Raw genomic sequence first — 19,162 nt, forward strand, 5'->3', positions numbered from 1 at the left:
GCTGGGAAACCAAACATCTCAGCTTGTATCATGGGAGGTGGGTCTGATAGCAAAGGAGGAGGAAACAACTAAAGCGTCTGTCTCAGGGAAGGAAAAGTTGGGAGGTATTCTGGTTGAAGACTGGGATGAAAGAGGCCTTTAGGGAAATAGAACTCTTGATATTTTCGGAAAGATGAAGGCTGGGGCCCTGGGTACCTGGATTCTCTCTGTCTTTTCTGTTTCAGAGCTTTCATTTCCTTTTTGATTGAAAAGGAAATGAAAGCTAATAACAAACCTAGCACAACTTGTTTTATACAGATAGGCGACTGTATTGCTTATGTAAATAAAGGTGGGTGTCAGGTCAGTTTTGATCCAGCTTCTCAATGTCACCATGGCCTCAGTTTCCTTCCTTTCTGTATTGTGTAGTTTCTATCATTCTCAGGCTCTATGTGCTATCTTCCCCACCATTGCTATCCCAACAGACCCAAGATCTTCCATGTAATGGAGAAAAGCAACTATGCAGATCTAGATAGATCTCACATCATTGAGCTACATTATCCAGTGGAAGAGCATCTTGTGAAATCCATGCAGCTATGGTACTGTCTCATTAGCTGAGGGGCTTAAGTCAATCAGGGGCCACCTCTGTAATGGGTCAATTCCAGATCTACCAAAAGAGAGGGTAGAGATGATGCTGGGGAGGCACCACCGATGACTCTTCACCCTCAACTCACCCAAATCCTCAATGACACTGACATTTGCAGGCAGAGACTTTGGAAAAAGGCGTTTATTGGTGTGGTGGTCTCAACACTCCCCATGAATCGGAACACACGGCCCCCAGGGCCCCCCCCGCCCCCTTCCTCACATCCCTCCCCCTCCCCTCCCCAACCCCTGGACCCTGGGAATGGAAGACAATGCGGGATGGGGCCCACGCCCCCGTCTGAGGTACAGTCACTGCCCCTTGCCCCCCTGCCCCTGCTCTGAGCTCTTCCTCCCCAAGCTCTGGGTAGTGTGATTTGGGGTGGGTGTTTATAGCGGGTCTCCCGGGAGTCAGAGCTGGTGACCTGACATCTTGGTCTGGATGGGGGATGTTTGCGTGATGCCTCTCTCTTCCCCACGTTGTGTGGTGTGGTGTGCCAGGATTGCATATTCCTACAGTTGGAGCTGAGGTTATGGCCTCTCAGCACCCCCTCCTGACAAGCTGCCCACCCTCGGGGGAACTACAGCTGGTCACCAGCTACAGGGCAGCTGGAGCCAGGAGCTATTGCTGGTCATTCGCTGGTATGTGTGTGTGTGTGTGTGTGTCTATCTGAGTGTGTGTGTGAGGGCAGTTGGGTCAGCCTTTGGGAGGTGCAGTTGTTGGAGAAGCCAGGGAGTGGTAGATCAGCAAGCCCACACCTGGGGGTGGCTACAGGGGCACTGAGGGCAGCTGGTTGGTGCTTGCGGGGGGGCCAAGGGAGTCGGGGGTGGGGTAGGGCAAAGCACTGAGACAGACAGGTGACCACAGGCACCTGTCTGACAGTTGGATGGAAGCACCGATTGGCCCAGAGGGGGCCAGAAAGTCAGGGGGCAGGGGAGGGAGGGCTGGCAGGGAAAGTGGGAAGGTCTCAGACTGCTGAGCCAGTGACCAGTGACGGGGACTCTGGCTACAGGCAGCTGGTGGTTGACGGCAAGGAGGCCCAGAGCCACGATGGGGATCCCCCACCTGCTCACAAAGGCTGAATGTTGAGCTCGACAGGTGAGCGCGACACCCCTCCTCACTCTCAACCTGGCCAGGAGACGCTCTTTCAACAGGGAAGGGAGAGGGTGGTGTGCGTGCATATATTGGGAACGCAGGGAGCCTGGAAACCTCTCCTCACAGCTTCTGCCACGAAGCCCACATACCTACCTCCAGTCAGAGGTGAGAGGCAGCAGCATTGGGGGGCAGTGGGCGTGTGGGTGTTAGGGGAGGGAAGATTGCTGAGCCCCTTCCCTCCACACACATACACATACGTGCAGGCTCATGCTCACACACACCCACTACATACACACGATCCAGTTGACAGCCTGAGCTAAGAGAGGGGTGTGGGGTGGCCGGGGGTGGGTCACAATCGGAAACGTGAACAGTGGCGACAATGGCTGTAGAAAGATGCATAATTTTGCGTTATCCCTCACAGTGATGGGTTCTCTAAAGAGCTTTCCTCCTCTTCCTCCTCCTGCTCCTCCTCCTCTCTTCTTCCTCCTCGGTGGCAGAGAGCTCTTCCGCCCCCTCGAGACCCACGGTGCTTGCTCTCCCTTTTGCTCTCGCTCCCGGCCTCAGGCCCCGCGCAGGGGGAGGCGAGCTGCACTGGGTTCTTCCTACATCCTCCACCACAGCCAGCCCAGGGCGGAGAGGAGGGTCAGGGGCCCCGGGGGCCTTGGGGCTGAGTTCTCCAGGGATCCTGGGCCTGGGGAAAGAGAGAGGGGGTCACGGGAGTGACCTGGGAAGGCGAGACTCCGTGTGCGTCCCGCGGGGCTTTGGGTCTGCCGGTCCCGGTCTCCGAGGGGCTCTTGGAGCCTTCCACTCTAGGGACCTTTCCGGGGCTTCCACTCTGCTCCTCCCACTCGGTTCCGAGTCATCTCGCTGAATATCTGTTTCTCTCTGCCACTCGGTCCCTCTCTCTTAAGAAAGGGACTTAGACAGAAAGATCTGTCTTTCTCAGATCTTCACGTCGTATGGTTTGGATCTACCCAGTACCGCCACGAAGCGTCTCGCAGTCGGCACGTCTGAAGTGGTACTCCTGACGTTTCCCCCCAAGACTGGGTACTGCCCCCACCCCAATATCTCTCCACTTCAATACTTTGTGACCACATCCCCATTCTCTCGGCTGCCCGAGCCAAACCTTGGGATCGCCTGGACGCCACCTGCTTCTTCCTGCCGCCCTCAAAACATCTCCCACCGGGAGATGTGCCACCGTCCCCCCCACCCCCCTCCCCCGCCTCGGATTTCTGCAGCCACCGCCTCCCCGGTCCTCCGGCGCCCATCCTGCGCCCCCTACAGGCCATTCCTCAAATAGCAGTCAAAGTGATTCTCTATAAGCATCAACCACTTGGTCATACCCCCCTGCTTAATAGCCTCCAGGGGCCTCACCCTGCGGTAGAATAAAACCCCAGATCCTTTCCATGGCCCACGAGACTCTGCCTCTCCCTTCCTCTTCAGCCTCAGACTCCACGGTGATCACTCTGCTCAGGTCATGCTAGCCTCCTTGCTGTGCCTTTGCACACAGATACTGTTCCCTCTGCCTGCAAAGCTCTTCCCGCAGATCTCCGCGGGGCCGGCTGCTTCTTCCCATTCCAGTCTCAGTTCCGCCCCCTAGTGGGGGCTCAATGAATCACATTCATTGAAGGAATGGGTTTCTCGTTTAGTCGCTTTGCTCGGGTCTCAGCGTCGGTCACTTCCCCGAGCTCGCGGGGGTCGGGGGCAGTTCCGGCGCCGGCCCCGCCCCGCCCCCACCCGGCCCCGCCCCTCCCTCTCGGACGCACGCAGTAGCCGCATGGAAGCGCTGGACGTTCCCAGCCGGTTGGCGGCGCGACACGTGTAGTTGCCGTAGTGCCGGGCGCTCACGTTGGCGAAGAGAAGCATCGAGCGGGTGCGCTCCGTCTGCACCTTCAGGCCCTCCGCGGTGCCGCTGATCAGCCTGCCGGGGATCCAGGTCAGGGACCGCGCCGTGGGACCCTGGCCCGGGACCCCCTCGTGGCGCAGAGCCCCACTCCCCGCGACTCTCAGGTTCCCCGATTTCCCGGAGACCCCGAATCCTGCCCTCTACCCAGATTCGGGCTCTAGCTCCCCGTGGGTCCCCAGGCCGCTTCCACAGACACCCCTCTCCGGGGAGCCCTGCCCCTAACGGTCACTGGACTCTCCCAGTGTGTCCCAGACTCTGCTAGACCCCAACCTCGATGGTCCTCTGAAGCTTCCCCACCCCATTCTCAGCATCGACCCCCGAACTTGTCCCTGAATAGCCCGAAGAGATCAGGCTCCAACATTCACCCTGCGGGGACCAAAGTTTCCAGTAACCCTCGAGATCTCTCTGGGGCGCACCAGATTCCATCCCCCAGAAGCTGGATCCCCCAGTTCTCGGGACCTAGGGCTCGGCTACGTTCCCCACCCCACTCCCTCGGCCCGCCGCAGTGCTGTCCTCACAGTCTGTCATCCTTGTACCACTGGAAGTCCGCGGGGGGCACCGCCATGGCTTCGCAGCGCAGGAGGGCGGCCCGGCCCAGGGCCGTGCGGGCGCTGGTCACGTCCGTGATGGTCGGAGGATCTGGCGAAGGGCGAGAGTCAGCGAATTCCAGCGAGCTGGAGATGAAGGGGTTCTGTCCCTGTCCCCCTCCTCCCTCCTTCGCAGGGGTCCAGCACCCCCTTCCCCCTCCCCAGGGACTGCCCCCCCTTTCATGCCCGGTGCCAAGGGGCTCACAGTTGACTGTGACCAGCACACGGCGGCTGTCGGGCGCCGAGTTAACGCCGTTGTGAGTCACGCACTCGTATTCCCCAGCCTGGCCTCGCTGGATGTCGGAAATCTCCAGGATCTCGCCCTCTGAGGTGAAGCCGTCTGTGCGGGGAGGGAAGGGGAGGGGGCGAGGCCGGACACAAACACTTAACACGGGACAACACGGGCACAACACGGACATACATCAGCGGGGCAGGCACCGCAGGGCCTGGAGTGCCCAGGGCAATGAGAGCCAGGAGGGGTTCGCAGGGCTTTGGGGTGGGGGTGTGGATCGGTAGGCCCGGGATCTCCCGCTAGGGGTGGGGCGGGGAATGAGGGTGTGGCGCCTAGTAACTAGAACCCAATGGGGAGGGTCCTAGAATTTGGGGATGCAACGGATCCAGGGATCTGGGAGCTCAGATTCAGATCATGAGGCTCATAGTACCCAGTAGGGAGGATCCCAGGTTCTTGGACCTCAGAAAGATCCAGATCATACAGACCCAAGGGGGTTGGGTCCAGAGGTCTGAGATCTTATTCTTGGGTTCAGGGAATCAGGATCTAGTAATTGGGATCCTCAATCTAGATATTTGGGGTCTGATGACACATCATCAGGCTCAGAAGACCCTTTGGGATCCAGGGACTTCCAAGGATCCAGAATCTCAAGCCCAGGATTGTGGGGCTCAGATGACCCAGTGGGAAAGGATCTAGGATCGGAGACCTAGTTTTTGGGTTCTGGGGTCTCGGGGGATAGAGTGATTGGCACCATTGGTCTCTAAAGACTCAGTGAACAAGGGCCTAGGGATCTGGGGGAATGGTGGTGGAGATCCAGGTAAAAGGGGTGGTGGATGTCCAGGATCTGGGATGTCATGTTCAGGTGCCTTGGTGATATGTTTGGGGGAAGCCTAGAGTAATGGTTCTCAGCTCTATCACCAGAATCACCTGAAGGGCTTGTTAAAACAGACTCGTAAAAAAAAAAAAAAATAAAAAATAAAAAATAAAAAAAAAAAAAAAAAAAAAAAAAAAAAAAAAAAACAGACTCGTGGTGGTGGTGGTGGTGGTGGTGGTGGTGGTGGTGGTGGTGGTGGTAGGGGGAAGTTCTAATTCCTAAGGCCTGGTATGGGCCCAGAATGTGCATTTCTGGCCAGCTCCCAGTGATGCTGATGCTGCTGGCTTGGGGACCACACTTTGAGAACTGCTGGGTGAGAGCATCCAGCAGAGGAGATACAGTGAGGTGACCAGGAGATGGAAACAGGGGCCGGGGCCACTGTTATTGTTACTGCTACTGTTGTAACCTGATTTAGGATTAGTGATAGGGATTCCGCACCCAGAATTATGTGAACTGGTGGGGAACATGGGGACAGAGGGCAGGCTGTGGTCTAGCGGGTGAGTTTGATGAAATGGTTCAGGCCAGAAGGTGGTGAAGACCCTAAGGCTTTGGGGGCTGCTGGTGAAATAATGGGATCAAAGTGGGAGGGGGAAATCAGGTCATGACAAGGATTGGGGGGTCAGGCGAAGGGGGACTCTGGGAATCTAGCTAGGGACATGGGGAATCGAGGGGCCCAGATTGTGGAGTGGGGAAGGGGCTTTGGGCCAGGGGTGGGATCCTCACCTCGGAGCTGCCTCCAGGTGACTGTGGGCTCCGGCCGTCCCACGGCCAGGCAAAGCAGGTTCACATTGCCCCCCTCATTCACCGTCACAGGTGAGGAGATGTTCACAATGCGGGCGGGGACTGTAGGCCGGGAGGGGAGAGGCCAGTGAGAGGCTGAATATGGCCTCCCAGGACCCAGGAGTCTAGGCCCCCAGCCCCCTCTTCCCTCAGACCTAGGAGTCAGGCCCCCAGCCCCTCCTCCCTCAGATCCAGGGGTCCAGACCCCAACCCTCTCCTTCCTCAGACCCAAGGGTCTAGCCAATATTCCCTCTGTCTTTCTAAGAATTCCTCTGTGTTTCTCCCTTGCCTCTGGGTCTGGCTCCTTGTCTAACTGTTGGTCTCTCTCCCATTCTTTCTGTCTCTGTCTCTTTCTCTGTCTCTGTCTCCCTTCACCCTAACTTGGTTTCTCTGCCTTCTCTTCTGAATTCCTCCCACCTTATCTCTGTCTGCTTTTATTCATTAATTGTTATTATTCTTATTTTAAACAATTAATTTCTATAACATATTCATATGGGGCTTCCAGCAATGGTAACCCTGTTCTAAGTGTTTTACACAAATTAGCTCATTAAACCTTCACCACTCTACCACCCTCTGGGGTAGATGTTGCTATATTCATCAATTCTAACACATCTGGCTGTTTCTCCCACCCATCTGAACATTGTTCCAATCAGGATGGCCTGACAACTTAGGATGCCAGAGTTTAACTGGTAGGATTATTTTTCTTTTCTTTCTTGGCAGAGGGTAAAATTAAAGATGCCCTTTTCTGTTGATGATGCTTTGGATGTGATGCATGACAGAGTCATCCTCATTTTGCAGATGAGGAGCCCGAGGCCGCCCTGCTTGCTCAAGGTCCCTCAGCCGCTGGGTGGTCTGGCTCCTGAGTTGGGGCTTGTCATGGCCCCGCTGGGCTGTCTCTGTCTCTGGGTTCCTATCATTCCAACTGTTCCCTGCCCTCCAGACCGTTTCTGATGCCATGTGGGGCAGCCACCTGAGCTTTTTCCCCTATTTCTCTGTCTTCTGCCCACCCCTCCCTGTCTGAATTCTGGGGCATCCAGCCCTGTGGGACCCACTCTACACATCTGACTCATTTTCTCCCCCGACCCCTGCAGTGCCACTTTTTTCCCAGTACCAGTCTGTGGGTCACTGGTCTCAGCTCAGACATTATGTCTGGGAAGCCACCTCCTTAGAAAGTCAGCTTCAAAAGGTCAGGGGCAGCCTGCCTGGCTCCTTTATCTTCAGGGCCTAGAGCAATGCCTAGGTGTTTATTGAGCACCTACTATGAGCACATAGAAGGAACATGGAACCAGGCCCACATAGTAGGTGCTCAATAAACAGAGCTGAGTGAATGGCTGCAGTCTTCTCTGTGCACTCCCTGACCTCTGTAGCTCTCCTGTCCTAGAAGCTGTCATGCTGAAGGGTCACTCTCCAAGTGACTGTCCCTCCTGTTTGGCTGAAATCTGCAAGGGCAGGGTGTGTGTCTGCCTTCCACACCATGTATCTCCAGGATCAGAGAGCAGGTAGCTGGTAAGGATGTGCGAATTCCCTCTCCTTCATGCCCTCCACCCCCTTTGCCACCCCAGGCCCAGTGGAGGGCTCACCGTGGACGATGAGGTAGACCTGAGTGGTGTACGGCTGGTGGCGGGTCTGGAAGGAGCAGGTGTAGAGGCCCTCATCGCCGAGCCCCACCTGGGTGATGAGGATGGAGAACTCCTCGGGTGTGTTGATGAGCAGCCTCACCCGTGGGTCACTGGTCCAGCGGTCATTGCCCGCATACAGGATGTTGGAGCGGTTCAGCCAGGCCACGCGGGTCACATGCTCGTCAATGAAGCAGCTTCAGGGAGGACAAGGGAGGAGGGCTCTTCTCTCTCCCACCCCAGAAGGCCCTCTGGGTTCTGCCATCTTGGGGGCTTGGAAGTGGGTAAACTCAGCCTCAGACGGAGTTTGAGCCCAAGTGCACAATGAAGGGGTAGCTAATGGTTACGAGTGATTGTTGTGTGCTAGAGACCGGAAAAGTACTTGGAACACTCTGGGAGAGACAGAGATGCTGGACAGAGATCCAGAGACAGGAGGACAGAGATCCAGACAGTGGGGACAGAGATCCAGAGAGAAAGGGGATAGAGATCCAGAGAGAAGGGGGGCAGAGACCCAGAAAAGGGGGGACAGAGATCCAGAGGGAGAGGGGATAGAGATCCAGAGAGCGGGGGACAGAGATCCAGAGGGAGGCAGGACAGAGACCCAGAGGGAGGGGGGTACAGATCCAGAGATAAGGGGACAGAGATCCAGAGACAGGGGGACAGAGACCCACAGAGAAGGGGGAACCAAGATCTAGAGAGAGGAGACAGAGATCCAGAGAGAGGGTACAGAGATCCAGAGAGAAGGAGGACAGAGATCCAGAGAGGGGGGACAGAGATCCAGAGAGGGGGGGGAACTGAGATCTAGAGAGGGGTGAACAGAGACCCAGAAAGAGGAGGCGTAGAGACCAAGAGAGAGGGAGACAGAGACCCAGACAGAAGGGGGGCAGAGACCCAGAGAGAGGGGACAGAGATCCAGAGAGAAGGACAGAGACCCAGAGAGATGGGGACAGGGCCAGAGAGCAGGGCTGACCCAGTGTGGGGAGCAGCACTGATCTGGGGAAATAAGCCTGGCTCCATCTGCTAAGCAGTCAGTGTGCTGAGCTCTCTGAACTGGGAGTGTGTGTACAAAATGTTAAATTCCTGTGACAGTCAATATAGTGGTTATCTTTCCTCCACCCACTTGACAGATGGGGAGACTGAGGCCCAGGCATGGAACCAGGCCTAGAGTCCATGCCCCTAACCACCTCTCCTGACTGACAGGGCCGGGCTGTGTCCCAAGGAAGGTGAAGGAGCAGGACTGGGTGATTTCTGAGTCCCTGAGATGGAAGGTACCTGAGGGTGGCGTTGTCACCTTCACACACTGTGTAGTTGTCCGCAGGAGAGCTGAACTCCAGGCTCTGGGACAGCAGCCCTGCGGAGGGGAGGGCCAGCTCAGCTTGGCAGCTCGGCAGGGACTGTACATGTCTGCACATACACACACGTGCCCTTGCAGACACAGACATTTCCCACACTCACTGGCACACAGTCATGGATGTTTCCAGAGACACACGGCAGATGTGCTCAGAGCAAACATGTGCAACGTGTTCCTTTCCACAAGCTCACAGAGACTCAGACAGACTGGGACACACAATCCCACATACCTCCAGAGACACGGAGACAACATCCCAATCACAGCACACAAACACACATATACACACGCATACCTATTCACAAATGCAGTGTACAGAGGAACACACATATACATATGCACAGATACACAACTGCATAAATGTATATGCAGATATACACGTACACAGCAGGCACATGTACGCAGATGCATATGTACACATTCACAGTGTACAGACACTCAAAGTTCAAGAACACAGATACATATACAGATACACACATACACATATGCAATAAACAGATACACACAGATTCCATGTACATGGGCACACACATATTCAAACTTATGACACATGTATACACACAGATGCACACATGTACACATCAATTCAGAAATACATGGAAATACACACAGAGCTCCCCACGTATGTACACAGACGTACAGACACATAATCGCAAACACATGCACACGAACACAGATGCATGTGTATATCCACTCAGACACACATCTGTCTCAGATGCACAAATACATCCTTGGACCCTTGGGCCTTGGGTTTGTACAGCCACACAAACCTTCGCAGACACATGCGTCTACAGACACACCCGCCTGCCTGCCTGCTCACGAGGCGCGCTTGCAGGTGCACGCCCACGCCTGCCCGCACCCTCCAGCGCAGCTCAGGGGCACCATCGCCTGGCAGAGCCCCCACCCCCACCCATTCATCTCCGTGGACCACGGCCAGTGGGCTGGACCAGGGCCAGGGAGTGGGGGCTGGGCATGCGGAGGCGGAGGATGGAGCCGGCACCAGGCGGGGGAGAGGAGGCTGGATGACCTTGGATGCCTGGGAAGGAGGGCCTGGCGTGGGGTTGCCCTGCCCCCGCCCTGGCATGAGGAGCTAATTAATCTAATGAATTAATTGCCCGTGCCGCCCCAATGACTCCCGGGGGCCCTCTCCATCAGCAGCCCCTCAGGACAGCGCTGGGGCAGAGACAGTGCAGTGGGCTCACCAGGTCCTGGGGTTTGGGGTGGGCCCTGCAGCCCCTCACCGTGGCCGGAGTCACTTCTGGATGCAGGGAAGGGGCCTGCCTGCCCTGAGCTGTGCAGAGTGGACGCTGCCACACACAGCCCTGGTAAGAGAAGGAGACCGCCGGGAGGTGGACACACGCAGAAACAAGACACATCGCTGGGGCCCAGGGAGGACACCCAGCGCCAGGGCTGGGCCAGGAGACCATCCCACACTCCAACACATGGAGGGCCATGTGGCCTGCTCGGAGGCACAGGTGCACACACGCTCCTGCTGACACACAGCCCCGAACACAAACCCAGCAGAAGGTCACCCCACAATATACAACTAGATGCACACAGTTGTACTGACACTAACAGTCCCAGATGCAGTCTACATACAGGCAGTTAGAGCCCCATCCAGAGGGCCATCTCTCTCTCTCTCTCTCTGTCTGTCTCTGTCTCTGTCTCTCTCTCTCTCACACACACACACTCACACTCACACTGGCCTAATCAGTCACGCTGACACTACCAGCCCAAGGGCTATGCTCACCATCCCCCGCCCCTGCACTCTGGAAAGTCGTGCAGAAAGCTACAGCGTGCAATGAAACAGCTATACTGTCACAGCCTCTCCAATACAAAGGAGCTGCCCTGGGCCAAGAATCAGGCGCATGCAGTCATGCTGTCACCTATGATCAGATCATACACAGCCACATTCACACACACACATCCACACACACACCACAGGACCTGTCATACTCCTGCTCACACATTCCTAGATCAGGGCCTCTCCACTTTGGCACCACTGACGTTTGGGGTCGGATGATTCTTCACCGTGGGGACTCTCCTGTCCCCACAAGGGGACAGTGGGGACTATGCACTGCAGGATGTTTAGCAGCATCCCTGGCCTCTACCTACTTTGCAGTGGTGACAACCACAAATGCCTCTCGACGTTGGCAGGTGCCCCACAGGGGGCAAAATCTCCCCTCATCTCCCTGGGACAGCCACTGTCCAAGGCTACAGGAGGAACATCCCGCTCGAGTTGAAGATGGAGCTGTCCAAGGTCCCCCAGGCTTCGGGACCCAGGGCTACTGGGCTAAGCCCTGGACAATACCCAGGTGCTGCCCGCAGGAGCTAGGCCCACAAACCCAGGCAAGTAGGACCCCAATCACATGTCCTGACATACGGAAATACAGACAGACACATACTCCTTCCAAGGGGATCTTTCCAACACTCAGAACTGCCCCCAGGACAAAGGCCCAGCCCCTCAACCTGGGTCCAGGACCCTGGGGTCACTGCTTGGCCCAGCTCTGTGTTCCTCACTATTCTCATCCCTCTGTCCCACCGTTTATGTCAAAAATGCTTCTCCTTCTTCAGGGGTCTAATATAATGAGGCCTCTCCTAGGAGAGACAGCCCCATATGAGCTCCTGCCCTCCTCCCAGGGCAGCTTGGAACAGTGTCATCTGCCTCCCCCATCTGCTCCTCCAGGGCAGAGCTTGGTCCAGACCATCTGTGTCCCTAGCACACCCAGCTCCAGGCTCAGCTGAGGGCAGTCCCAGGAGGTACATGATGAAGGAATCTATGTCTGAGGCAGGTCTTATTCTTGGTCCTGTGTCTATAAATGTGAATATCCTGAGTCTGCATTCCTGTCTCACACAATTCCCAGACTCCAGGATCAGGAACTCCCTCCCTTCTCCCTGCTGTGTGACCTTGGGCAAGTCCCTTCCCTTTTCTGGGCTTCCGTAAGTGGAGGTAGGGGTCGGGTTAGTCATTTCACCACCCACTCTGTCCCTGAGCACGGCTCTTCATTCGGTCTCAGTTCTGATCACCCCAGGATCCTGTCTGAGCCTGTTTCCCTCACCAGATGGGAGCCTCTCAGGGTGGAGCTGGGGTCTGACCCACCTGCAGGGTTCCAGCATTGCTGGCTCTGGGTCTGTCCCACAGAAGACCACGAAAGATACATAATGTATAAAAAACAAGCTGGTGCACATGAGATCCACTCTGTAGGAATTATGCTTGAAAAACTCTCTCTTAATTCTGGGAACTCTCCCTAACCCTCTCTGAACCTGATCTGTATTCCCACAATGCCTGGATTACCTCCAGTAGAGCTCATATCACGCCATGGTGACCATCTGTGCCTCTTTCCCCCAATAGACTAGAAGTTTCTTGAGGGCAGAGCCTGGGTCTGACTCAGGTCTGTATCCTCAGGATTTCTCAGCCTAGGGCCTGACCCTGGAAGGCCTTGGGAAATATTTGCTGAGTGAATGTAAATAGATACCTACAACTTGTGTCTCCAACTCTTGAACTCCTACTCATTCTTCAAGACCCAAACTCAAATGCCCTTTCCTCCAGGAGGACCTCCCTGACTGTTTAAGACAGAGAGTCTCAACCCTTTCTACTGGATACCCTCTGACTCAGCTGGAACAATGTTCAGGGGTGCCTCCCCCACTTGTCCAGGAGTTCCCCAAGGGCCCAAATCTTGGCTGTGTCCCCCAGAACCAGGCTTAGCTCAGAGCAGGGAAGTGTTTGTGGGGAGAATGAATGGTCTTGAGAGGTTGGATAAGAAAGCCTGGAGGAATCTGTGCTGGGAGACCAAATGTCTGCTTTACCATTTCCTGTCGGGGTGACCCCCAGATAGCCTAAGCCTCAGTTTCCCCATCTATTAAAGGAGAAAGTACCAACAGTTCTTCCCTCTGAGGGTTTTGTGAGGGATTCTATGAGGACATGCAAGCAAAATGTTTAGCTCAGCGCTTAGCATGCAGAAAGGGCCCAATAAATGCTAGCTGTTCCTAAGAGCACCTTTTAAAAGAAACACCTACTGCTATCCCTGGTTCGTTGTCAGTCCCTTGGGGGTGGGGGTGGGGGCGAGGGCAGAGCGGCTGTTGCTCTGTGCCCAGCACCCACCAGAGTCGGCAACTCATGTACAGATGCCCTGTCAGCTTCTGCTCTGACGCCACCAAGCCAGCATAACCAGGCCACTCAAAGAACAGACTGGGGACCTGGGCTGCCTGGGTTTGAGTCCCAGCACTGCCGTTTAGTTGCATGAATTACTTCACCCTGCCAGGACTCATGTTTCTCCCTCTATGAGTGGGGATGATCATTGTGCCTCCCTCATCGCGTTGTGGTGGGGAGGATGAAAAGAGGTCACCCCAGCAACAGGTTCAATGCAGAGCTTGCTAGTGAGTGCTTGCCAACAGCTGTACATGTGCTGACTGATGGGATGATGATGATGATGTGGTAGGTGCCCCAGCCTGTCTGGGAGGGGGCAGGGAGTGGTCCTAGAAGGACCACTCAGGTCTCTGCCAGTCTGGACTGGTAGCCCTCATCCCTGCTTGATAAATCAAGGGATGGAGGTCACAGGTAGGTGAGCTTCCTCCCCTAAAGAGACAAAGAGATTTCGAACCAGATGGAGAACATTGGGTTGGAGATAAGCACCTCCCACCACCCCCCAAGGGGGGAACTTTGGTGAAGCTGGGACCCTCCAACGGGGCCTTCCCAGGACAGATGCCTGGAGTCCTAGAGTTCAGATGCTGAGCCAAGAGCCCTAGAACTTTCCATTACATGTTGGCTGCTCCTTTTTTCTGGTTCCCACCTCAGGACCTTTGCCTCTACTGTCATTCCCTCGGGATCTTTGATAGGCTGAATTCTCTTCTTTCAGTGTGAACTCCACTCCCGGCAGCTTAGAGAGGGCTCACTCACCACAGCTCACATGCTCAGCTCATCCCTGAAGTCACTCCCAACTTCTTTGTACTACGTGTCACTCTCTAAAATTACCTGTTTACTCATTGCTTGTTTTTAGGTTTTGATCTCTCTCCATCCCTCTAGGCTAGAAGCTCCTTGAGAGCTCCTCAACTTCATCTGGCTTGCTCACTGCCCTGTGTCTATAGATCTCCAGTGCCCAGAACAGAGACTTTGTGCTCAGTAAATATCTGTCACATATCCAGTCCGGACAGACCAGGTGCCCAGAGGGCGGGGGACAGTGCCCCATGCCTGCCCCCTGCTGTCAAACACCCCTCACCAGACGCCCAGGGCTGCCCTGCACGGCTTCCTGCAGCTACCTCTGCAACTGAATAGATACATGTGAGTGTGAGTGTGTAAGTGTGTGTGTGTGTGTGTGTGTGTGTGAGTGTTGGCATAAGGAATTTACAAAAGACACTAAAGATAGAGCAATATCTACCCATGCCAGGGAGCTGAAGTTAAGTGGGAAAAAGCCAGTTGCAGGGAAATGGGCTGATTTTGTTTCTATCTCGGGAAGCAACATTCCGGAACAAACCAATACCTTACATATGTTCAACTCGGTGTGTCTGCCTGTGTGTGAGCGAGGGAGAGCTGTGGCCCTGGCTCTCTCAAGAGAGTGTGTTTGGGCAGGGGCGGGGCCAGAGTAAGGTAGGTTTTGCTCTGATACATATTTGTAGTGGAATGCTCACTTGCATGCATTCCTTCTGGAATTTGGGAAAGAGCAAATGAATCAGAGGAGAGAAGACTGCAATTTCGTCTACGTGGCCCCCCTGCTTTTTCTCAGAGCGCCCCAACTGGCAGTGGGTGCGGCTGCCTTGCTGCCACCTAGTTTGGTCTCAGCCTACCCCTGCCCTGTCCCTTTTTGCCCCCCACACCCACCCCGATCTCCCACAGAGAACCCAAGGCCCAGGAGTGGGAGAGAACTTGACCTAGGTCACCGGCGGCCTCCGGGCACCCAGAAGCTCCCCCCTGTGTGTACACAGGGATCTGGGATCTGGAAGATCCAAAGTGGAAAGTGAGAAGTTATCTTGAGACTGGAGGAAACAAGGAGGTGTGAGGGGGCAAGGGAGGAAGGACAGTGGGAGTGGGGGGGCACAGAGACAAGGTGGGATGGGGGTCACGAGGAGCAGGGGAAGGAGAAGGCAAGAGACAAGGAAAGGCCAAGGACAACAATGGGAGCCGCCAGTGATGGTGAATTCCCAGGAGTGAAAGGAGCGAGGGTCAAGGGACCTGTGAGGAAGCGAGGAGAGGACACAGACACGCGTGTGTGACGACAGGAAGCAGTTCCCGAGGCAGGGAGGGACAGATGTGAAATTATGCTGAGACCAGCAGGGACAGAGAGACAGGGACCCAGAGACGGAGACAAACGGGATGTCCCCCAGAAATAGGAGCCTCTGGAAATGACCTAAAGAGACAGACAAGTGAGAGACAGGGCAACGCAGACAGCCAGGCAGAGTCAGACGGTGATTCAGACAGGTCAGGCCAGGGGAACGCTCAACCCACCGAGGCTCCAGCCTGCCAAGGCCCTAGGGCTGGGGGGCCCGGGTGCGTGGACAGGCGTCCCGCGGGCACAGAGCCATGTTGGTGTGGCTGTGGGCGTCTGCGGGTGCGGCCCTGGGTCAGCCTCGGTGACGGTGTTTATGTGTCTGTGCGTGACCCAGTGTGTGTGGGTGGGAGGCTGAGAGTGGCTGCCTCCTTGAGGCGGCTGAGGACTCTAGGTTGTCCCTGACTGTGTGTCCCTGACTATAATCCTTGGTTCAGGGCAGGGCCTGGGGGAATCCTCCAGAAGCATTGATTAACCCTGATCTCCTGCCTCAGTGCTCTGTTCTCCCCTCCTCAGGGGGCACCTCCCGGACCATCCCTGGGCTGCCAGCACTGGGGAGACTTAAGGTCCCGCAGACATCCACATCCTCTGTGCACAGACAGCCCGGGGTCACCCCTCCCCAATCATCCCCAGTCTCATTAACCCTTTGACCCCGTGTTAACCCTTCCCTTCCTTCCTTTCTCAATCTGTCCCTCTCTTATCCTCAGTCTCTGAACCCTGCTTCCTACATCTGAGTCCCCAGCCCAGTGTCCCCAACTTCCTGGATCACCAGCTCCATTCCCCTATATAACTGCAGCTTCCCAAACACCAGCACTTTCTCCCAATCTACATGACCCAGCTGGGAGGCCAGAGCCCCTCTTCTTTTCCTGGCCCTGGGATGGGGGTCTGTGGATACCCTTGCCACCTTCTCTTACACCATCCCCCCACCTTTGCCCAGAAACGCCTACCCCAGCCCTTAGGCCAGGACCCCCTCAGGGACTGTCTCCGCTCAGAGACGAAGACCCCCCGACGGGGCATCCCACTTCCCCTCCACACCCCAACTCAGTTCAGGGATCCTGCCCAGGGACCCTTAACTTCAGCTTGATCCCATTCCCTGATCGGGAACCGCAGACTCCCGCCCCCAGGCCGGGATCAGGTGTCCGCGACCCCCTCGCCGGCCCGGAGAAGCCGACCTCCGCCCCTAGGCCCAGGCTCGAGCCCCAGGACGCGGAACCCTGCCCCCGGGCGCGAATCCAGATGTCCAAGACCCCCTTCCCAGCCGGGGGGCTGCAGCCCCCGCCCCCGGGCCCAGACCTCCGCGTCCGGGAGCCTCCCGTTCCCCGCCCGGGATGCAGCCCCCCACCCCCAATCCCCGCTCGGGACCACGGCGTCCCGGCCGAGCCCCCCGCCCCCCTCCCCCCGCCCCCGACGCTGCGGTACCTCGGCTGATGACGGCCAGGCCGGCCAGGGCGGCGGCGGCGAGAAGCCGGAGCCGGGCCCCGGGCGTAGGGGGGGGCATCGCGGCAGCGGCGGCGCGAAGGGGGAGGGGATAGGGGGGGCCGGTCCGGGGCGCGCGAGGCCGGGGGGAGAGGGGGAGGGGGAGGGGGGACCCCGCCTGCGGCTGCACCGGCCCGGGGGGCGGCGGGGGCGGGGGGAGGGGGCTGGGGGGGCGCGACGAGGCGGCCGGAGCTGCTGCAGACCCGGGGAGGGGGGCGGCGCTGACGGGCAGGAAGGCCGACCAATCAGGGGAGGCGGGGGGCCGGGGGGGCGGGGCCGAGGGGGGGTTGCTTGTTGGAGGGAGAGGCCTTTGTTACTGCCGCCCGGCCCCTACCCCCTCCCGCCCCGGGCGTCCCCGCGTCTTCCCACCTCGGATCCCCAGAACCCCGGGTCTGGGACACTTCCTGAGCCCACCTTCTTTCTGCTTCGTGTACTAACATCCTCCCTCAGACCCAGGAGTCCAGCCCCCCAGCCCCCTCCTCCCTCAGACCCAGGAGTCCAGGACCCCAACCTCCTCCTCCCTCAGACCCAGGAGTCCAGCCCCCCAGCCCCCTCCTCCCTCAGACCCAGGAGTCCAGGACCCCAACCTCCTCCTCCCTCAGACCCAGGAGTCCAGGCCCCCAGCCCCTCCTCCCTCAGACCCAGGAGTCCAGGACCCCAACCCCTTCCTCCCTCAGACCCAGGAGTCCAGGCCCCCAGCCCCTCCTCCCTCAGACCCAGGAGTCTAGGCCCCCAGCCCCTCCTCCCTCAGACCCAGGAGTCCAGCCCCCCAGCCCCCTCCTCCCTCAGACCCAGGAGTCCAGGCCCCCAGCCCCTCCTCCCTCAGACCCAGGAGTCCAGGACCCCAGCCTCTCCTCCCTCAGACCCAGGAGTCCAGGCCCCCAGCCCCTCCTCCCTCAGACCCAGGAGTCCAGCCCCCCAGCCCCCTCCTCCCTCAGACCCAGGAGTCCAGGCCCCCAGCCCCTCCTCCCTCAGACCCAGGAGTCCAGGCCCCCAGCCTCTCCTCCCTCAGACCCAGGAGTCCAGGACCCCAACCTCCTCCTCCCTCAGACCCAGGAGTCCAGGCCCCCAGCCCCTCCTCCCTCAGACCCAGGAGTCCAGCCCCCCAGCCCCCTCCTCGCTCAGACCCAGGAGTCCAGGACCCCAGCCCCTCCTCCCTCAGACCCAGGAGTCCAGGCCCCCAGCCCCCTCCTCCCTCAGACCCAGGAGTCCAGCCCCCCAGCCCCCTCCTCGCTCAGACCCAGGAGTCCAGGACCCCAACCTCCTCCTCCCTCAGACCCAGGAGTCCAGGCCCCTAGCCCCTCCTCCCTCAGACCCAGGAGTCCAGGACCCCAACCTCCTCCTCCCTCAGACCCAGGAGTCCAGCCCCAGCCCCCTCCTCGCTCAGACGCAGGAGTCCAGGACCCCAGCCCCTCCTCCCTCAGACCCAGGAGTCCAGGACCCCAACCTCCTCCTCCCTCAGACCCAGGAGTCCAGGACCCCAACCTCCTCCTCCCTCAGACCCAGGAGTCCAGGACCCCAGCCCCTTCCTCCCTCAGACCCAGGAGTCCAGGACCCCAGCCCCTCCTCCCTCAGACCCAGGAGTCTAGGCCCCCAGCCCCTCCTCCCTCAGACCCAGGAGTCCAGGACCCCAGCCCCTCCTCGCTCAGACCCAGGAGTCCAGGACCCCAACCTCCTCCTCCCTCAGACCCAAGAGTCCAGCCCCCCAGCCCCTCCTCCCTCAGATCCAGGAGTCCAGCCCCCCAACCCCCTCCTCCTTCACACCCAGAAGTCCAGGACCCCAGCCCCTCCTCCCTCAAACCTAGAAGTCCAACCCCCCCCCAACCCTCTCCTCTGTCAGACCCAAGAGTCCAGGACCCCAACCCCCTCCTGCCTCAGACCCAGGAGTCTAGGATCCCAGTTCTTGTGGGACACAGTTCAGCTTCTCCATCTACTTTCATGAATAACACTGACTTCTGGGGTGAAATTTCCTTTTTCTCTTTACTCCAGTCCTCATCCTCAGGATAACAGGGGGAATAAGGCAGGACCAGGAATCTGGTCATGGGAGTGGGGAGGGGATGGTAAGGTGCAGAAAATCTGAATTCCCCATTCTTTCACTTACTTGGCTGTGTGACCTTAGATGAGTCACTTCTTTTCCTAGAACCTCTGTGTCTGCCCTGCAAGAGGGAATCATCTCTATTTCTCAAGCTATTGAGAAGAGGAGAGATCCTGGGGAAACTGCTGGCTCTGTCCAGTATCCCAACAACCTGTGGTTCATTCTTTCCACCTAGTCCCACCATGTACTCACTTACTAGGTGATGTGGGAAGCAAAGGCAGAAGAAAAATTATTAAATTTCCTTATCTACAGCCCATTGACAAGTCCTTAAAACAGGCAG

The 19,162-nt window shown here is 57.5% G+C and overlaps 1 protein-coding gene across 1 annotated transcript; it reads right to left on the minus strand.

Annotated features, from left to right (window-relative positions):
• Positions 1-861: 861 nt before the first annotated feature.
• Positions 862-16,835, minus strand: IGLON5 (IgLON family member 5). Its single transcript, XM_038528028.1, has 8 exons — positions 16,731-16,835; positions 8,976-9,054; positions 7,668-7,900; positions 6,031-6,150; positions 4,410-4,544; positions 4,136-4,256; positions 3,478-3,632; positions 862-2,402 (listed from the first exon to the last, which is right to left on the minus strand). The coding sequence occupies exons 1-8, from the start codon at positions 16,807-16,809 to the stop codon at positions 2,314-2,316; spliced, it is 1,011 nt and encodes a 336-aa protein (XP_038383956.1). The 5' UTR covers positions 16,810-16,835; the 3' UTR covers positions 862-2,313.
• Between the last annotated feature and the right edge of the window lie 2,327 nt (positions 16,836-19,162).

This window comes from Canis lupus, chromosome 1, assembly GCF_011100685.1.
Source record: "Canis lupus familiaris isolate Mischka breed German Shepherd chromosome 1, alternate assembly UU_Cfam_GSD_1.0, whole genome shotgun sequence".
Taxonomy (NCBI): Eukaryota; Metazoa; Chordata; class Mammalia; order Carnivora; family Canidae; genus Canis; species Canis lupus.

Excerpts from the sequence above, each read along its gene's own strand:
- IGLON5 (XM_038528028.1), bottom strand. The coding sequence starts at position 16,809 with ATGCCCCCCCCTACGCCCGGGGCCCGGCTCCGGCTTCTCGCCGCCGCC. Across the intron at positions 4,545-6,030 it reads CACCTGGAGGCAGCTCCGAG|ACGGCTTCACCTCAGAGGGC; the intron begins GTGAGGATCCCA and ends CTCCCCGCACAG. Across the intron at positions 3,633-4,135 it reads TGGTACAAGGATGACAGACT|GCTGATCAGCGGCACCGCGG; the intron begins GTGAGGACAGCA and ends GATCCCCGGCAG.